The sequence below is a fragment of the Phyllobates terribilis genome, unplaced genomic scaffold (assembly GCF_046119375.1).
Source record: "Phyllobates terribilis strain yellow unplaced genomic scaffold, ASM4611937v1 Scaffold_12__6_contigs__length_324123572, whole genome shotgun sequence".
NCBI lineage: Eukaryota > Metazoa > Chordata > Amphibia > Anura > Dendrobatidae > Phyllobates > Phyllobates terribilis.
The window spans coordinates 72,564,309-72,581,636 of NW_027362772.1; the positions used below are offsets into that span (position 1 = coordinate 72,564,309).

Genomic DNA, 17,328 nt, shown 5'->3' on the forward strand with positions numbered 1-17,328 from the left:
TTGCTTAAACAGATCTTTTTGGCAGCCGGAAAAACATGCTTTGTGCACATATCCTACGGGTTCTTCTCTGTTGGGAACATAGCCTTAGATTCTAGATTACTGTGAACTGATGACGTTTCCGAGACCATACTTTATTTCTCTCCAAAACTGTTTTTCTAAAATGTCTGGGAACTGAAAGGTTAATATCATGTGTTATATTCACCATGAACTCCCCGGGGATTATTTTTCTGGAGAGTCACACCTGATGACTTCAGCATTGTATAATTCATTTTTGCACACTAATCCAATAAATGAATCTAAAGTCGTGAATACCTGAACGAATGAACACAAAATTTATATTGTCTTATATGCATTTTTACACAAGTAGTACTCCTAGTACATCGGGGGTTTTGGGGATGGAGGACCTCATCAACATCTGAGAAGATTGTATAATATCTGAAGAGGTGACTCCGGAGTAAAGCAGAACTCGCTGTCATTTATTTTGTATCATAGTAAAGCTACGTGCACACGTCTTTAAGACACCAGCAGACGCACTGAGCTTTCCGACGCGAAGCCGTTTCAGAAAAAAGCTGGCGGCCTTTATCCTGACGTGGTCTTCTCTGGTGGTTTTGCAGCAGCTCCACCCCGGCATCTTTGCTACATCCGGTCAAGTAAAGAGAACGGACGGCTTCCAAACAAAGGCGCTCGAAGAATGAACATGGTACTTCCGGTACTTGGAACTATTTTCGGAACTCTTCCGCTTGTATGAAAGAACTTACCATGATTACAGACATTGAAGAATTGCTATTTATGCCACTATTTAAAAGGGTTGTCCAGGCTTGGGGTTCAAGTTTTCAATCACTTTTTTTTGTGACTGCAGAATTGTGAATCATCACAGCGTGCCCAGTATGCACTGTCAAGATTCTCAGGTGTCGGGAGCGGGCAGTCATGTAACCACAAGTATGTGATTTGCATACTTCCGGACAAATTTCAACTAGACGTGGCTGGCCGCGCACGTCTAGTCGGCATATGACCACATGTATCAAATCACATACTTGCAATCTTGTGCCCCCGGTCCCAGTGAATCTTGACAGCGTGATTCACAATTCTAGTCACAAAGATTGGACAACCCTTTTAACGCACAAATGAAGAATCACCTTTTGTGAACCTTAAATAAGGACATGACCACATTATTTATTAATAAATTAATGGAAGATTTCCTTGACTTTAAGCAGAAGTCTATGACAAGCATAAGCCTCGCAGAGCTTGGGTATCGCTGCAGATAATTGTAGCACTCGAATGTATAAAATGTCAACCTGACATGAGCCGTCTTATTACGCTGATCCACGTTTAGGTAATTATCATAAACACAGGACTCACTTTAAGGATTAAACGAGATGTAGTTCTGTTCTGCAGTTGTCCTCATTTCACACTGAAGGATGCTGTGACATCTTCTAAGAAATCGTGATTAGTAAAGAGCTAAATAGTGCAAATAAGGTAACCTGGCAGTAGGGAAAAAAAAAGTATTTGCCCCCTTCTGAGGTTTCCTATATTTGTTTTAATAGTTTCTGATCTTTAAACAAAATGTAAGAGAAGAAAATGTTTGTTTTTTTCCGCACTAACAAATAAGTACACCCTCTGAACATAATGGAAAAAAATCCTTACCAGGTCCTAAAATTAGGTAAATTCAACCTCAGATGAACAACAAATTGTAAGTTACACCATGTCATTACTTTTTTTTTACCAATCTCCAAGCCAAAATGCAAAAGCAGTGTGTGAAAAATTAAGTACACCCCATGAATCAATAACTTGTACAACCAACCTTAGCAGCAATAACTTTGAGCAATCATTTTCTATCTGAGTTTCTATCGCTCATCGTCCTGGAGGAATTTTGGTCAATTCTTCTTCACAACTTGGATTGCATTCTAGAACACTTCAGCCTACAGAGGAGTTCATAGGCGACTCATTGACAGCAAGGTGCCCAGGTCCTGTGGCTGCAAAACAAGGCCAAATCCTCACTCCTTCAACATTATGCTTGACAATTGGTATAAGGTGTGTGTTGATATGCGCTTTGGTTTAAAGCATTATGTCCAAACATCTCCATTTTGGTCTCAACTGTCCAATTCAACTGGGTTTGTTCAGATGCAACTTTGCAAAATTTAGTCGTGATGCCATGGTTTTTTTACTTTCTCCTGGCAACCCTTCCAAAAAAAAAATCCACGTTTGTTCAGTCTTTTTCTAATTATACTCATGAACTTGAACATTTACCATGCTCAGGCCTTTAGAGTCTGAGCTGTAGCTCTAGAGTTTTTTGAAAATTTCTCTGCGCATAACACGGTCTGACCATGGAGTGACTTTGCAGGGACATCCACTCCTGAGAAGATTAACTTGTGAATAATCCAAATTGTTTGGAAATGGCTTTCTAGCCATTCCCAGGTTAACGGGCAGCAACAATTGCTTTCATAAAGTCATTACTGAGGTCTTTCTTCCTTGGCATTGAGTTGACACATGCCTGAATGCTCCAGTCCAGCAAAAATGCCCAAACTTCTGCTTTTATAAAGGTGATCAAACTTGCTGATGAACAATCAATCAAAAGCATTCAATTAGCAGTACCCTGTTAATTCTTATGGAATCAGTAAAAGTGTGCTTAATTTTTCATACATTCCTTCTGTAATTTGGCCTATTCCAATCGTGACATAGGTAACTCTAGACTTTTCTTGTGAAACCAGATAACCCCTTTAAACACCGACCCTGGCTCCTCATGGGGACATCCTCACCCTTTCCAGTAACACCACCCGTCGGCCCACGTTTGGGAAGGGTTTACATAAACCCAGTCCCCTTTTGAGGCAGGAGTCTAAAGACATTTGGCAATTTTGCCACATAAGGAGGCAGAGTATAAAAGAATATGGAAAAACTTGGTATCAGGATTCGGTCTGCTTCCCTAGTCCTGTATCTAAATACCCTTACCAAGTTACATTGGCCTGTTCACACCCACTTGGCACCCAGAACAGTTTCAACACCGGACTATGGATAATACCTCCTTCTATACGGGGCGATAATTGGCTAAATGAGTATTCCAAGGAACACTCGTTCCCAATCATTGGCATGTTGCAGAAAAAGTGAAAACTCATTTATTGGTTAATCTTTAGTGCATCCTAAAAATATTATTGTTTTTGGAAGCATATCTCTTGTGTAAACTGGTATTGCCTGCCAAAAATTTTCAAACTGTATGGGGACTGAACGATCCTTTACTAAAAGCTCAGTCCCTTGCAGTTTGCATTGGTCCATGTCAAAGGGCCTTTACGCAAACACCAATGGACTTTTTTTTTTATTTTATTGGCGCGCCTGTAAATGTGCCTTTAGTTGTCATGAGTTGCCTAGAGTCCTATGAACATTAATTTAATTCTTTTGGACAGAACCAAAGAAAATTTCTCACTTCCCATAAATATGTAATTTTTTTAACCTGGTGTAAATGCCGCTCTTCTGATTCCGGCGTTGTTTTTCTTTTGTTTCTGCACCTCTCCGTTCCTGAGATACGTCCCTCTCGTCCCTGTATATAAATCTAGTCTTTTAGCCAACTAGGCAAGGTCCACATGAACACGCCCACTTGGCTAAATAGAGTAGCTTCATATTTAGGAAAGAAAAGGCAATATCTCAGGAATGGAGAGGCGTAGAAACAAAAGAAAAACATCACCGGATTCAGGAGAACAGCAGCATTTACATCAGGATAATTTTATGTAATTTCTAGAATACTCATTTGGTGCGTTGAAGGTTCAGTTTTTCTTTTTCAAAAACTGATGGGGCAAATCCCATTATGATCTGTCTTCTGTAGGCTTTAGAGAGATAGCCTTCTCCCAATCTCCACAAGGAATATATAAAGTAGCACATTTCACTCCAGGCCATTTCTCCTTACTGAAACTTGTCAATATAATCTGAGTTAGCAGATTGCACAATAAGAAGATGCCACCAAGTGGTGACTACTTGTATTACAAGTTTGATGTGACAAGATGTGGGCACCTAAATGATGACTGGTACCCGGGTGCCAGAAAGGGTATCAATACTATTCGGTCACAAGTAGGCATTAATGTACACTTTTCCTTCCTCATCTTTCCTTGTGACTTTGAAGATCCTGAAATGAGTGGTGAAAAATAACTTTGAAAAAAAATACCTGTTGCCTTTCTTGGTCAGGCATTGTGAGCCATATAAACATTTTTCCCCCAAAAACTGGTAATCTTACACCATTCATTTAGGAATATCTCAGAGAAAAAGAAAGATAAGCAATGATACTGAGTGATAATATCAGGGCATTTATCAGATATGTCCCCTTTAAGGCCAGAATGGGTGAGGAGTGAGGTCAGAAATGATGTTACATCTTTACTATGATGTCAGAGTATGAGGTCACAAAGGCTAGCAGCCCTATAAATGTAGTTTCAGGATCCAAATCTGACAGACATGACATTTCTGTCCAAGTCAGCCAATGCTGGAGGCATTATGTGTCTGTCACCATTTAGGTGCCGTAGTGGATGATGACGACATGCCTCGGCGGTGTCAACACTCTGTATTTTTTACGCCGTTATATAGCTTAATAGGATACAAAAACAACATTATCCCTTGAACACAATGTAGAAATACTAGAATCTCCTCGTTGTGACTGACCTCACGATTTCCCATTTCAGAGCATGGCAAATCAGGTCATTCAGGAAGTCATGGCATATTTGGACAGATACTATTCATCAGTTTTAAATCAGCTGCTTTCATCTTCTAAAAAGTTGAGTTCAACCAATTATTGATCCCTATATACAGGTTGTTAAAGTAGTACAGACTAAGAAAAACATGGCTACCTCCATCCAAAAACCACACCACACTTGTCCATGTTTGACTTTTTGTTTTGTTTTTTCCAGGATTTTTTTTTTTTCTCTGAAGTCAGAAACTCTAAAATCCTCCTCAAAAACGGCTTCAAACACTCTTGGAAAACTCTTCCAAATCATCTCTATGGCAATTCCACAAATATTTTTGAGATTTTTTTTTGTCCCTGAAGAGCTTTAGAAAAACTCCTACGATTTAAAAAAAAAGTTCATGTTTTCTTTGAAATCTGATGGAAACCTCTATAAATTAGGCCCAGTTGGATCAAAGGACAGGAAATAAAAAACCTCCTCCAAAACCTACCCAAATAATGGAAAGTTTCCTGAAACAGTTTTTGCTTGAAAATATGTAGTTTTTGATCAGTCTTAGGGTATTGTTCATGTATAGGGTTTGATCAGTTTTAGGGAATGTAGAGTTTGATTAGTTTTAGGATATGTTCACAGTTAGTCTTTTTGCTACGTTTTTGGAGAGGAAACTTTCCAAAATCCTCTTTAAAAACGTGGGAGTTTCCTTTCCAAAAACATTCATTGTGAACACACCCCTAGTCCAAATTGTGACCATTTGGTGCCTCTTCTAAGAAGCTGAAACCTCCTGATCTAATCAGACGATTGCGTACTTGTATGGAAATCAATATTTTGGCATTCTGTTTTAGATCGGCGGGATCATTTTGTCACCTAGTCACCCATTCTTCTTAGACGTGCATAGCCCCTGCTGTCTCCAGCCTCTTTCCGTTTTCCACTCTGTGGCTCTATCTGATGACATTGACTTCTGGCTTAAAGACAAATATAAATCCGCGTGGATTTTGCGTTACTGAACCAATTATCCCTTGATTGTTGTGATTTTTAGGATGTTGTCCACTGTAATGTAGGTTGTGTCTGGCGAGTGGATATGCATTCCACAGCACACGGCAGTGAGAACCGCCAGGACTAGTACAGACCTGCTCATTATTAATAGTTGTGCAGTATTCTCAGCAAACAACGCTGACCTCGGTCACAGGATTCCCCGAATGCAGTTACCAACAACAGCCCCTTTAAAAAAATTCTCCCTTTGAACCTCCAACTCATAAATATAGGGGGACAAGCCTCACCCTAAAAGTTAGCAAACGTTAAATAGCCTTGATTTACAGCACAACATAGTCCAACCCCCAGAGTAGGAATTGTTCCTTCTCCACAAACAGTGCCACTCTTAGTTTCAGGCTGTGCCAGGTATTGCAGCTAATCACCCTTCTACAGCTTAGCTGCGACAGAATATTATACATAGTCAGTGGCCGAACTATTAGAAAAAAAGATGCAAGTCCAAGAGATCCCAGTGGAAAAACCCACTTTCAAGATATGAAAAACTTTTAAGGGTACTTCTATTTTTTTTTCCTATGTAACAATTCTTATCTTGTTAAGACAGCAACTCTTACTTGGGGGGCTGTCTCCCCTCCGACTAGTAACCAGTCATCATCCATCCCTTCGCAGCAGGGTTAAAGCAAATCTCTCTCCAGGTTTTTGCCACCTAATTTGAAAGTAGTATAATGTAGGGGCAAAGACCCCGATTCCAGCGATGTGTCACTTACCGGGCTGCTTGCTATAGTTTTGATAAAATCCCTGTTTTATCAGCAGGAGATTGTCACCAGAGGTCTAGTAAACCTGCTGCTATGTAGTCCAGCCACGCCCCCAACACTGATTGGCGGCTTTCTGTAGACATAGGCAGAAAGCTGCCAATCAGTGGTATGGGCGGGGTTATACAGAGCTCAGCATTCAGAGAAAACAGTGATTTTATCAAAACTACAGTAAGCAGCCAAATAAGGGATACATCGCTGGAATCAGAGTCTCTGCCCCTATATCATGCTAGCAAAAACCTGGCACTGTAAGTTAAAGGGAATTTAACGGAAACCAAGAGGTAAACTGGACTGGGAGACAGTGGACGGTCTTCATGCTAGAACATTTTTCATAAGTAATCCCTATGGAGCAGAGAATAAGCAGCTTTTATTATTTTTTATTTATATCCTCAGATAACCCCCTTAACTAAGTCTATGGAGAAGATGTATGGGAACTGTGCCATTAGCCAATTTCCATGGCGTGGATGGTAATGGGTTAAACAAGCACCCTCGATTTGAGAGATACGTTTGGTGATGCGGCAGGTTGTTCGGACAGGTTTGGACAGTTGTGAGCTCTACCTGTACACAGCGCTCGCTGACGCCTCCCGATTATCAAACATCTCTACGAGCCCTGGGATCACACGCAATAGATATTTCAGAGATCAATCTTCCATTGCACTTGAAGTCACATGCAGTGATGTTGAACAAGGCGGCTCCCAAGCCTGGGGGAAGATAATTACTGAACAGCTCACAGAGCTGACGCTGCAGAACTTCCTTCTAACGGAAAACAGCAAGAAATTCTAGTTATATAATATCGTGTAAAGCCATTAACCCTTTAAGGGAGCATAAGTGATAAGTTACCTCCTCTCCATAGGACGCCCATTCTGGTAATCAATCGAGGTCCCAGCAATCATCTCCCATCCCATGAGTAGATGATCATATGTTATACTAGGAGTACTTCTTTAAAGCAGACCTATCACAAGGTCAAAAGTGTGCAATTTTTGCCCTTATTTTATTCCCGCTGTTCCCCTGAGTATTCATTTTTGTTTTTTTTATTAATCTGCCATACGGTTGTAGAGATATGGTCATTTTTAGTGTTAATTTTTACAGCCTTCAATGAGGGGGTGTGGCAAAGCAGTCTAAAGACACACCCAAGAGGATCTGTGAGCCCCCTTGAAAAATACATTACTTACCGGTAATGGGATTTTCCAGAACCCATGACAGCACCACCTGAGAGAGGATCTACCCATCAAAGTCAGGAAACCTACAGAATAAAAGGAGGAACCTCTCCACTTGCATCAGTGGTTTTCAGAGCATGAGAGGACAACCCTTTAGTAGTTTAAACATCTATCAACAAAATAATTTATTTTATTTTATTTTTTTTTACTGCGACACCACATGAGTCCAACACCCACAAGGAACTGAATATGACCCACCAATTTACCTGTGAAGGGAAGTAATTTAAGGGTGCTGTCTTGGGTTCTGGAAAATACCATTACCGGTAATTAAAGTCTTTTCTGATCACCCATGACAGCACCCTAGAGAGAGTAGAAGAGAACCCTTAAACCCTAGGGAGGAACCACTGCTTGCGAAAGTTCAGCAGAAGACCCCAAGATTAACCAATGGTGCTTGTAGAAGGTGCAAGGTGAGGACCATGCCATGGCCTTACATATCTGCTCAATGGAGACATTCACTCTTTCCACGCAAGGGGGTCGAAAGAGCCCTAATTGAATGAGCCGTCAAGCCCCATGGAACAGCCAGATCATTTGCACAGTAGGCCAACTCAATAGCTCCCCTAATCCATCCCACGAAGATCTTCTCTCTGGACAAATTCAAGGATGTAGATGCCTTCTCCAAGGACAGGAAACCACTGATGCGATTGGAAAAGCTCCTCCTTGGATTCTGTAGGTTTCCTGTCCTTGTAAGGTGGATCCGCTCTCTCTTTCTCTGGGGTGCTGTCATGTGTGAGGGGAAAAGACCAGATTCCAACCACTAGGAACCTTGTAGAACAAAGTGACACTAGAAAAACCATTGTGTGTCATCTTTATTTGGCTTTCTCTGGGTGGACAGATTGTTGACCATTTATAAAAAAGAAAAAAAAAAGCAGTGTGGTGCCTTCAGGAACCAAGAACACTTTCTTCTAGTAAATAGCAGCGGGTTGAGAAATGTGTTGCACTCCCGGACTTCTTCTTATACTACTTCGCTTTCTACAACAATGGATAGTAGATGATTTATCTAATTCTGAACACCACCTTGTTCACTGTTTGAGTCTTCAGAGTCTATGGGGGGGGGTCTTGGAGACACCAGAGCAATACTCACACTCCTTCTTGCTAATTCACAGACTTGGGGTTCAATTGTGGAGAGCCACCAAAAAGACTTTTCAATTCAAGGACACAGTAGCTAAGTCCCCCTTATGGCATAACAGTGCTCTTCCCAAATTGTTACATTCCCAAGATGCTCAGTTTTGGTCGAACTTAGGGGTCAAGACACTGGCTCAGGTATATATCCAGGGTGTTCTTCTTTCCTTTGATCAAGGTCAACAGCTCTCTCAAGTCCCATGACATGCTTTCATTAGGTATCTGCAACCAAGACATGCTCTACATACCCAGTTCCCAGACATTGGAAACTGTCTCATATCCTCATAGCCCGATTGGGATTCTAAGGAGCCAAGGACCCAAGGGGTTGATCTTTTTATACACCCAGTTACAAAGCAGGAGATGCTCCTCATCGCCCTTGCTGGTTGAGGTCAAATGGAGGACAATAATACCTTCCCTATCAGAGAAGGATTGGAGTGAGGCCTTGACCATCCCACAATATGTTTCACCGGCAATTAACAACAAGCTAGTCCAAATGTATTTAGTCCATCAATGCTACCTCACTCCTAGCAGGTTATATAAAAAGAGTAAATCCACCACTGCAGATTGCCATAGGTGTGGGGAAAAGTCGGCAGATTTTATAGCATTGCCCTCCTATTGCAGACTTTTGGAAAGAGGTCATACCTATCCTCATCGAGATCATACAGCTCCCTGTCCACCTCTGCTCTAAGGTGGGTTTATTAGGAATTCTTGATGAGGAGACCTTCTCACTCTTCTCGGAGAAACATTGTTTTTGGCTAGCAAGGCTATCGTCATGAGATGGATGGATAGAAGACCCTGATGAATGTAAATATGGGTAAATACTGCAGCTTTCTATAAGAGGGTGGTATATAAAAATGGAAAAATGGACATTGTCCTCAAAAATCTGATTAGGTATGGAAGCCTTGATTGGATTCCCCTTTAACTCACATTAGTCCCCAGACGATGAGGAGGATTCTCTCATAATAAATTATGTGATATTTGGTGTCTGACATGGGTGTTTTATGGTTTTGGTTAAGCTATTTTCTATCTGGAAATCATCAGATCAAATTACGTGGCAAGAAGAGCTTCTGCATTGTAGGAATTTTCCATAAAATCGACGAGAAGTGTTACGGATCCGGGTGGTGGAACCTCTGTGCTGCGGTGCAAGGAGGTGCCAGAGGGGTGTGACTGAGTATCTATTCGGTCCGACCAAGGTCGCACGGCGGCTCAGTCGACTCCGTGAACCAGGGAGGAATCGAGCAGAGGGACCAGGAGCCACTCTGGGACCGACCTTGTATGAGAGCAGGTGACTCCCATGGGTCAGAAGGGAGGAACTGACCGGTACAGGTGAGCACGGCAGGCAGGCTGACGGGTGGTCCGGGTAGACAAGCAGGCTGATTCGGCTGATAGCCAGATGGGTGCTCCGGGTAAGCAGGCAGGCGGGCACAACAGGTAACTGGCAGGTGCTTCCAGGTAAGCGGGCTGGCGGGCAAGGCAGGTAACAGGCAGGTGCTTCCAGGTAAGCAGGCTGGTGGGCACGGCAGGTAACAGGCAGGTGCTCCCAGGTAAGCAGGTGGGCAGCGCCCATGGACAGACTGGCGGACTGGAGTGTAGACAGACTGTCGGGCTGGAAAGTAGTCAGACTGGCGGACAGGACTGACTTGAAGAGGACCTGAGGGCTGAAGCAAAGTAAGTATCACAGAGCAACAACCTTGCACGGGCACCTCCATATTGGAGGAGGTGCCTTTTATAGGGAAAGTCCTCCGGCCATTGGCCGGGGACTTTTTAGGATGGCGGGCGCGGCCCATTTAAGAGGGAGGGAGCGTGCACACGCGCCCTAAGCACAGAGCCAAGGAAGCAAAGTGCACCAGCAGCAGCTGCAGGGAGGCCGGAAGACACCGGAGCAGGACCGCGGCGGTAAAGGGGACGGCGTCTCTGCCTAGCAGGAGGCAGAGACGCCGATGCTACAGGAAGCAGAATGGATTTTGGCATCTTACCAGTTTTACAAATTTGCAATGTTACCCAAGAGTGTAGTATGGTAGAGTACTAAGGCCGTGAAAGAGCCAAATTCATATGCAAGTGAGAAAACTAGACCTCCCACCTTCTGTATTATGCATGGAGTCTGGTGATATGAACAAAAGGTGAAAATGCTTTAGGCCGGTCTATTGGATAAAGTAGTGAAAGGAGGTTTTTCAATCGAGCAAAGCAACTTAAAAGCAAAGATACTATTTTAATGAAGTCATAGTAAAGTAACAAGGGTCTAAAAAAATATATCCAACGCGTTTCAAGTCTAGCTGACTTTTAATTTTAGATATATCTACGATTAAGAGGCAGCTAGACTTGAAATGTGTCAGATATCTTCTTCTATGCCCATGCTAATATTTTAATTAAGTCATAATAAAGTCCCCAGAAAGGGGTACCTTATTCTGGCAATATTGTGCGAGTACCTCACTTATTCAGGATCAATCACCAGTGGGTCCGCTGTTAAAAGGAACCCTCCAGATAAAACTTACGTTGTGGGGTGGCGGAACATATTAAAGTAAATAAGGAATTTGTATTTCTTTTTTTTTCCTTTTACTAAAATAATAACTGCAGTAAAGTTATTTTCAGATATTCACACACTTACCAATATAAAAAAAACACAAGCAGCACAATTAAATATTTGGCTAATTTATAAAATAGGGAATTGATAATTCACTACAGGTTTATGATCTCTCTTGTGGGATTTTCTCTTTGTTCATAGCATTATATCTTCTGCACTAAAAGCCTAGACAGAACATCTCAGTGTAATATACCGGGTCACAAGGCTAACCTTTCACACACACATTAAATAACAAAATTCCTAAATATGCGTCCTTCATAAGGAAATTCTGCACGTTCCGTCTATAGCAGCTTCGTCACATTGACTACAGATATACATATCACGGTTATTTAGGTTCCTGGTTCATATAAACCTAATTCTTCACAATCACTCATCACTATGTTGGCAGAAGAAGCAAATCCTAACAGTACATTTTTAAGGACTGACCAAAAGCTTCGAATACATTTTTTATACCATCTCATTATGGTAGACCCAGAATCACTGCACCACTAGTCCTTTTGATGGACCCAAAATCACTGCACCACTAGTCATTTTGATGGACCCAGAATCACTGCACCCCCTTGTCATTTTGGTGGACCCAGAATCACTGTACCACTAGTCATTTTGATCCACCCAGAATCACTGCACCCCTAGTCATTTTGATGGATCCAGAATCACTGCACCCTTGTAATTTTAATGGACCCAGAATCACTGCACCCCTAGTCATTTTGGTGGACCCAGAATCACTGCACCCCTAGTCATTTTGATGGACCCAGAATCACTGCACCCCTAGTCATTTTGGTGCACCCAGAATCACTGCACCCCTAGGCATTTTGGTCAACCCAGAACCACTACACCCCTAGGCATTTAGTTCACACAAAATCATTGCACCTCCTGTCATTTTAGTGCATCTAGAATCACAGCACCCTAGTTATTTTGGTGCACCCAGAATCTAGTCAGTGCACCCTAGTCATTGTGCTTTCTTTGGAAAATTACTTAAAGGATTTTGGGGTAATTTTTTTGGGGTTGGGTTAAGACTCCTACGGCCACTAAATGTACAATTTGCATCTACTGACATCTATTATTATACCAGTTGACCTCTGGTGGCAGTGTGTATAAGAAGCGTGGCTCTCTAGTGGTAAAAACTTGTTTAGCGACAACTTTCTAAGACAGTTGACGACGATCCCCGGTCTGGCAGCTATCCAAGTAGAGCCGCTGGAGCTCAGTGCCATGAACCCTGGGAAACAGCTGGGATGTCAGATCTCTGTGGGGTCCTCGGGGGCTGAAAGTTCTCCTACGAAAGGACCATATTATACTTTGTAACATCCCAGAGTCTGGTCTACTGCCGAGGTCTCAGATTCATCTACAGTAATCTACATTTAGTTTCCCATGTGGTTTATGGTGGCTATAAAGATGTTTGTAGTCTCTTTCTCCGCCCTCTGCATGGCTCGGACTTCTTACATGTGCTTTCAACTCGTGAACAGTTTTAGTCTGAATCCGTCTCCAGATCAGAAGATTCCTGTTGCTGTAACATCCTCTGTGCCGCCTCGTCCAAAGCCTCCAGTCTCCCATCGGATGTTACTCCCATCGGCTGGATGATTTGTTCTCTGTACACAAAAAAAAAAAATGACATAAGACATATTAGGCAATTTTTTGTTTTTATCCCAATTTTTCTAAGAGCCATAGCTCTTTTTATTGTTTTGTTGACATACCCATATAAAAACTTTTTTTTACGCAGGACAACATGTAGTTTTGAACACCACTATTCACTTTACCGAATAATATGCTGAAAAAAATAAAAAAATTCCAAGGGGGTGAAAGGAAAAAAAAAATTATAAAAAGGTATTCTGCCATTATGGGGTTTTTTTTGCAATGTGGTCAACAACTGCAGGTCAGCATGATTGTGTTGTATTTTTTTCCCGTATTTTACAGCTTTTAAATAATTCAGAGTTTTATAAAATAAATAAATAATAATAATAAAAAAATATCTATATATATAGTATGTATGTGTATATTTATCCAATTATGTACACCTGTAAATATAAATAAATATATATAAAAATATATATAAATAAATACATATACCTACATATATATATTTTTTTTATTGGTACAAAAAAAAATTAAAAACACAATTTTTTTTTATTTTTGGGGGGGGGAGGCTGGATGACCGGAAATTCCCCCCCCCCTCCTACAATTTTTACCTTATGGGTTAAAATCCCCACACCCATAATCTCATAGGTCAGCGACTGACAGGACTATCTAAATGGTTAAACAGGTGTGATTGGAGCTGGCTCCAATAGCTGCTGTATAACACAGCCGACACTGGCAATGTATGAACCTGGCTCAACATCTAAGCTCGCTGCATACACATGCATTCGATATCTACCATACATTTGATGTCAAAAAAAGATTTAAAAAAAAGGGGTCTTCCCACCACCTTTAGGATCCTAATCCATTTAGGGAACAAGGGGTCCTGCATCAGATACAAATGGAGCAACTTCAGGTCCAAAACAATGCTATGTGAAACACATTGCTGAGCAATGTAAGCAGCGGTTCTATAATTTGGCCACTGGGTGGCGCTATGACATCTAAGCATACAGCTAATAGGATATCTTGGGTCAATCAAGTATCCAGTATAGGAAATTTGAAGGAAAATCTAAGAGATTAGACATCAGAAAGGAAAAAAAATACACCATTTCTTAAACATCTTTCATTTTACAATGAATTATTATGACTTCAAGAGAACTAGATTATGACACCTAATACTAGCACAACTGTCCCCTCCCAGCACCACCGTCCAGTCCCCTCCCAGTACCATTAGTAAAAAAATAAAATTAATCTGTTGCATCAAGCATAAAGAAAAGAAAAAAAAACAGTAGTCAAAGTGATGGATTTCTCACCGAGATAATTTGTCAAACATGCTAACCAGCTTCATAGCCTCATACTCTTTCTGCTCCTCCGTCATCCCGTCCATAGGATTAGGCTGCTTCTCTTCTACACGTCCGGTCACAGGGTTAATGCTGCATAGAGGTTTTTAAAAGTAAAATTCCATTTTAATTGATAAGAAGAAGTATACAGCAAACTTTCCTATTAAATGAGGTGGGAGTTACTATAACAAAAATTAATTATGTGATCTCTGATCCTCACTGATTTGCAAAAATGATTAATCCTCTATGACACCACTAAAGCAGTATGAGGAAATCTGGACTTCCCCATTAACAAACATGACAAAGAATAATGACTTCCTTATTTAAATTTTACTGTGATTGCCCAATTCTTATCCTACATCCACTGCATATATACACTCCAAATCCTCAACAGTAATATTTCAACACCAACAAGGAGAAGTCGTGGAATGATGGAAATCACCGGATGGAGACGTCACTGATCTGCAAAATACACAGTAACATAGTTTTTAAGGTTGAAGGAAGACTAAGTCCATCTAGTTCAACCCATAGCCTAACATGTTGATCCAGAGGAAGGCAAAAAAAAAAACATGTGACAAACATTAAGCTCCACATTGGGGAAAAAATTAATGACGATATCTTATAAGAAATAAGCAACAAATCTTTCATTTAATAATTAAGAATTAATTTTTCACCACAACTTGCTAAATACCATTATCATCCTGTTATCTATCATGCTAGTGGTGTTCCATGGGCACTAAACATTAAGCATAATCCAGCACATCATAACACAATATATCCATGCACTGGGAACACCATCCCTTCAAGAAGCTCGTGCGAAACGCGCGTTAAGGGGGACATTTTCGTGTGGCTGACCACTCTTTATTTGGTAAATATGTTTTAAAAGAATTCTAAAGAACCTATGAGGATCTATGAGAACCTGTGTGAAGGGATGGTGTTCCCTGTGCATGGATATATTGTGTTATGATGTGCTGGATTATGCTTAATGTTTAGTGCCCATGCAACACCACTAGCATGATAGATAACAGGATGATTATGGTATTTAGCAAGTTGTGGTGAAAAATTAATTCTTAATTATTAAATCAAAGATTCGTTGCTTATTTCTTATAAGATATCGTCATTATATGGCGACAGTATAATACCATTTTAGCATTTTGCACCTTAAAGACTTGTTTACTATTTATCCTGTTTACGAATAAAGATGTAATTAATTGTTTGGTCATGCCACTTGATGCCCATTACTGCAATATTTCTATGCCTTTTTTAGTTTTATGTTGTTTTTAATTGTGAATGAAATAAAGAGTTGTTAATGTTTAAGAAAACTCTATTTGTGTTTATTGGTTTTCTTTTTCAGTTACAGTTTTGCCCAGTGTTTTACAATTAAGCATATAATTATACATTTTATTTCCTCTGCCCAAGTGCATTACCTTACATTTATCCCCATTAAAGCTCATTTGCCATTTATCAGCCCAAGCTTCTAGTTTACATAGATCCTCCTGTAATATAAAATTGTCCTCCTCTGTATTGATTACCCTGCAGAGTTTAGTGTCATCTGCAAATATTGAAATATTACTCTGTATGCCCCCTACAAGGTCATTAATAAATATGTTAAAAAGAAGGGGGCCCAATACTGACCCCTGTGGTACCCCACTGTTAACTGTGACCCAGTCTGAGTGTTTTCCATTAATAACCACCCTTTGTTTACTATCACTGAGCCAATTCTTCACCAACATACATATATTTTCCCCTATCCCCATTGTTCTTATTTTATGTATCAACCTTTTGTGTGGAACCGTATCAAAAGCTTTTGAAAAGTCCATATACACAACATCCACTGGATTTCCTTGGTCCAGTCCAGAACTTGCCTCCTCATAAAAACTGATCAGATTAGTTTGACAGGAACGGTCCCTCGTAAACCCATGTTGATATTGGGTCATGAGGTTATTCTTCTTCAGATACTCTAGTATAGCATCTCTTAGGAAACCCTCCAGGATTTTACCCACAGTAGAGGTTAAGCTTTACTGGCCTATAATTTCCAAGTTCAGATTTTGTCCCCTTTTTGAATATTGGCACCACATTTGCTATAAGCCAGTCCTGTGGTACAGACCCTGTTATTATGGCATCTTTAAAGATTAAAAATAATGGTCTATCTATGACATTACTTAATTCCTGCAGTACTCACGGGTGATTTTTAGACGACGCCGTACTTCCTGCTGGGTTAAGCAAGAAACATTTAATGGAGAATTTTTGTCATCACTAATCATGTTTTCCGTCACGCGATTTTCTTGTGTAAATATGGTTAAAAAAAATAATTTAGCATATTGGCTTTTTCCTCATCCACCATTTCACCCAGACTATTTTTAAGGGGGGGCAACACTATCATTTTTTAGTTTTTTACTTTTTATGTAGTTAAAGAATATTTTGGGGTTATTTTTACTTTCTCTGGCAATGATTCTCTCTGCCTCAATCTTTGCTGCCTTGATTTGGTTTTTACAGAATTTATTTAATTTTCTATATTTATTTAATGCCTCATCACTACCTACTTGCTTTAGTTCTCTAAATGATTTCTTTTTGTCACTTATTGCGCCCCTTACAGCTCTATTTAGCCATAGCGGTTTCCTTCTATTTGTCGCATGTTTATTCCCAGAGGGTATACATTGTGCACAGCTCCTATTCAGGATGCTAATAAATGTCTCCCATTTGCTTTGTGTAGCTTTATGTCTCAGGATAGTGTCCCAGTTTATTGCACTAAGATCATCTCTCAACCGTTGGAAATTTGCCTTCCTGAAGTTTAGTGTCCTTGTAACCCCTCTACTACACATCTTATTAAAGGTTACATGAAAACTTATTATTTTGTGATCACTATTACCCAAGTGACCCCGAACTCGTATATTTGATATGTGGTCTGGCATGTTGGTTAATATTAGGTCTAGCAGTGCCCCCCTTCTTGTTGGGTCCTGAACCAGTTGTGAAAGGTAATGGTCTCTCATAGTTTTCAAAAACCTGTTACCTTTGCTTGAACTACAGGTTTCAGTCCCCCAATGTATTTCAGGG

The 17,328-nt window shown here is 40.5% G+C and overlaps 1 protein-coding gene across 2 annotated transcripts in view; it reads right to left on the reverse strand.

Annotated features, from left to right (window-relative positions):
- Positions 1-11,417: 11,417 nt before the first annotated feature.
- RIC8A (RIC8 guanine nucleotide exchange factor A) overlaps positions 11,418-17,328 on the reverse strand; it is a 55,272-nt gene continuing 49,361 nt past the window's right edge. For both annotated transcript variants that reach the window (XM_073655969.1, XM_073655970.1), the window contains 2 exons: positions 14,248-14,367; positions 11,418-12,951 (listed from right to left, as the gene is read on the reverse strand). In XM_073655969.1, the coding sequence (XP_073512070.1) occupies positions 12,831-12,951; positions 14,248-14,367 (241 nt within the window). In that variant the 3' untranslated portion in view covers positions 11,418-12,830. The remainder of the gene's footprint in view (positions 12,952-14,247; positions 14,368-17,328) is intronic.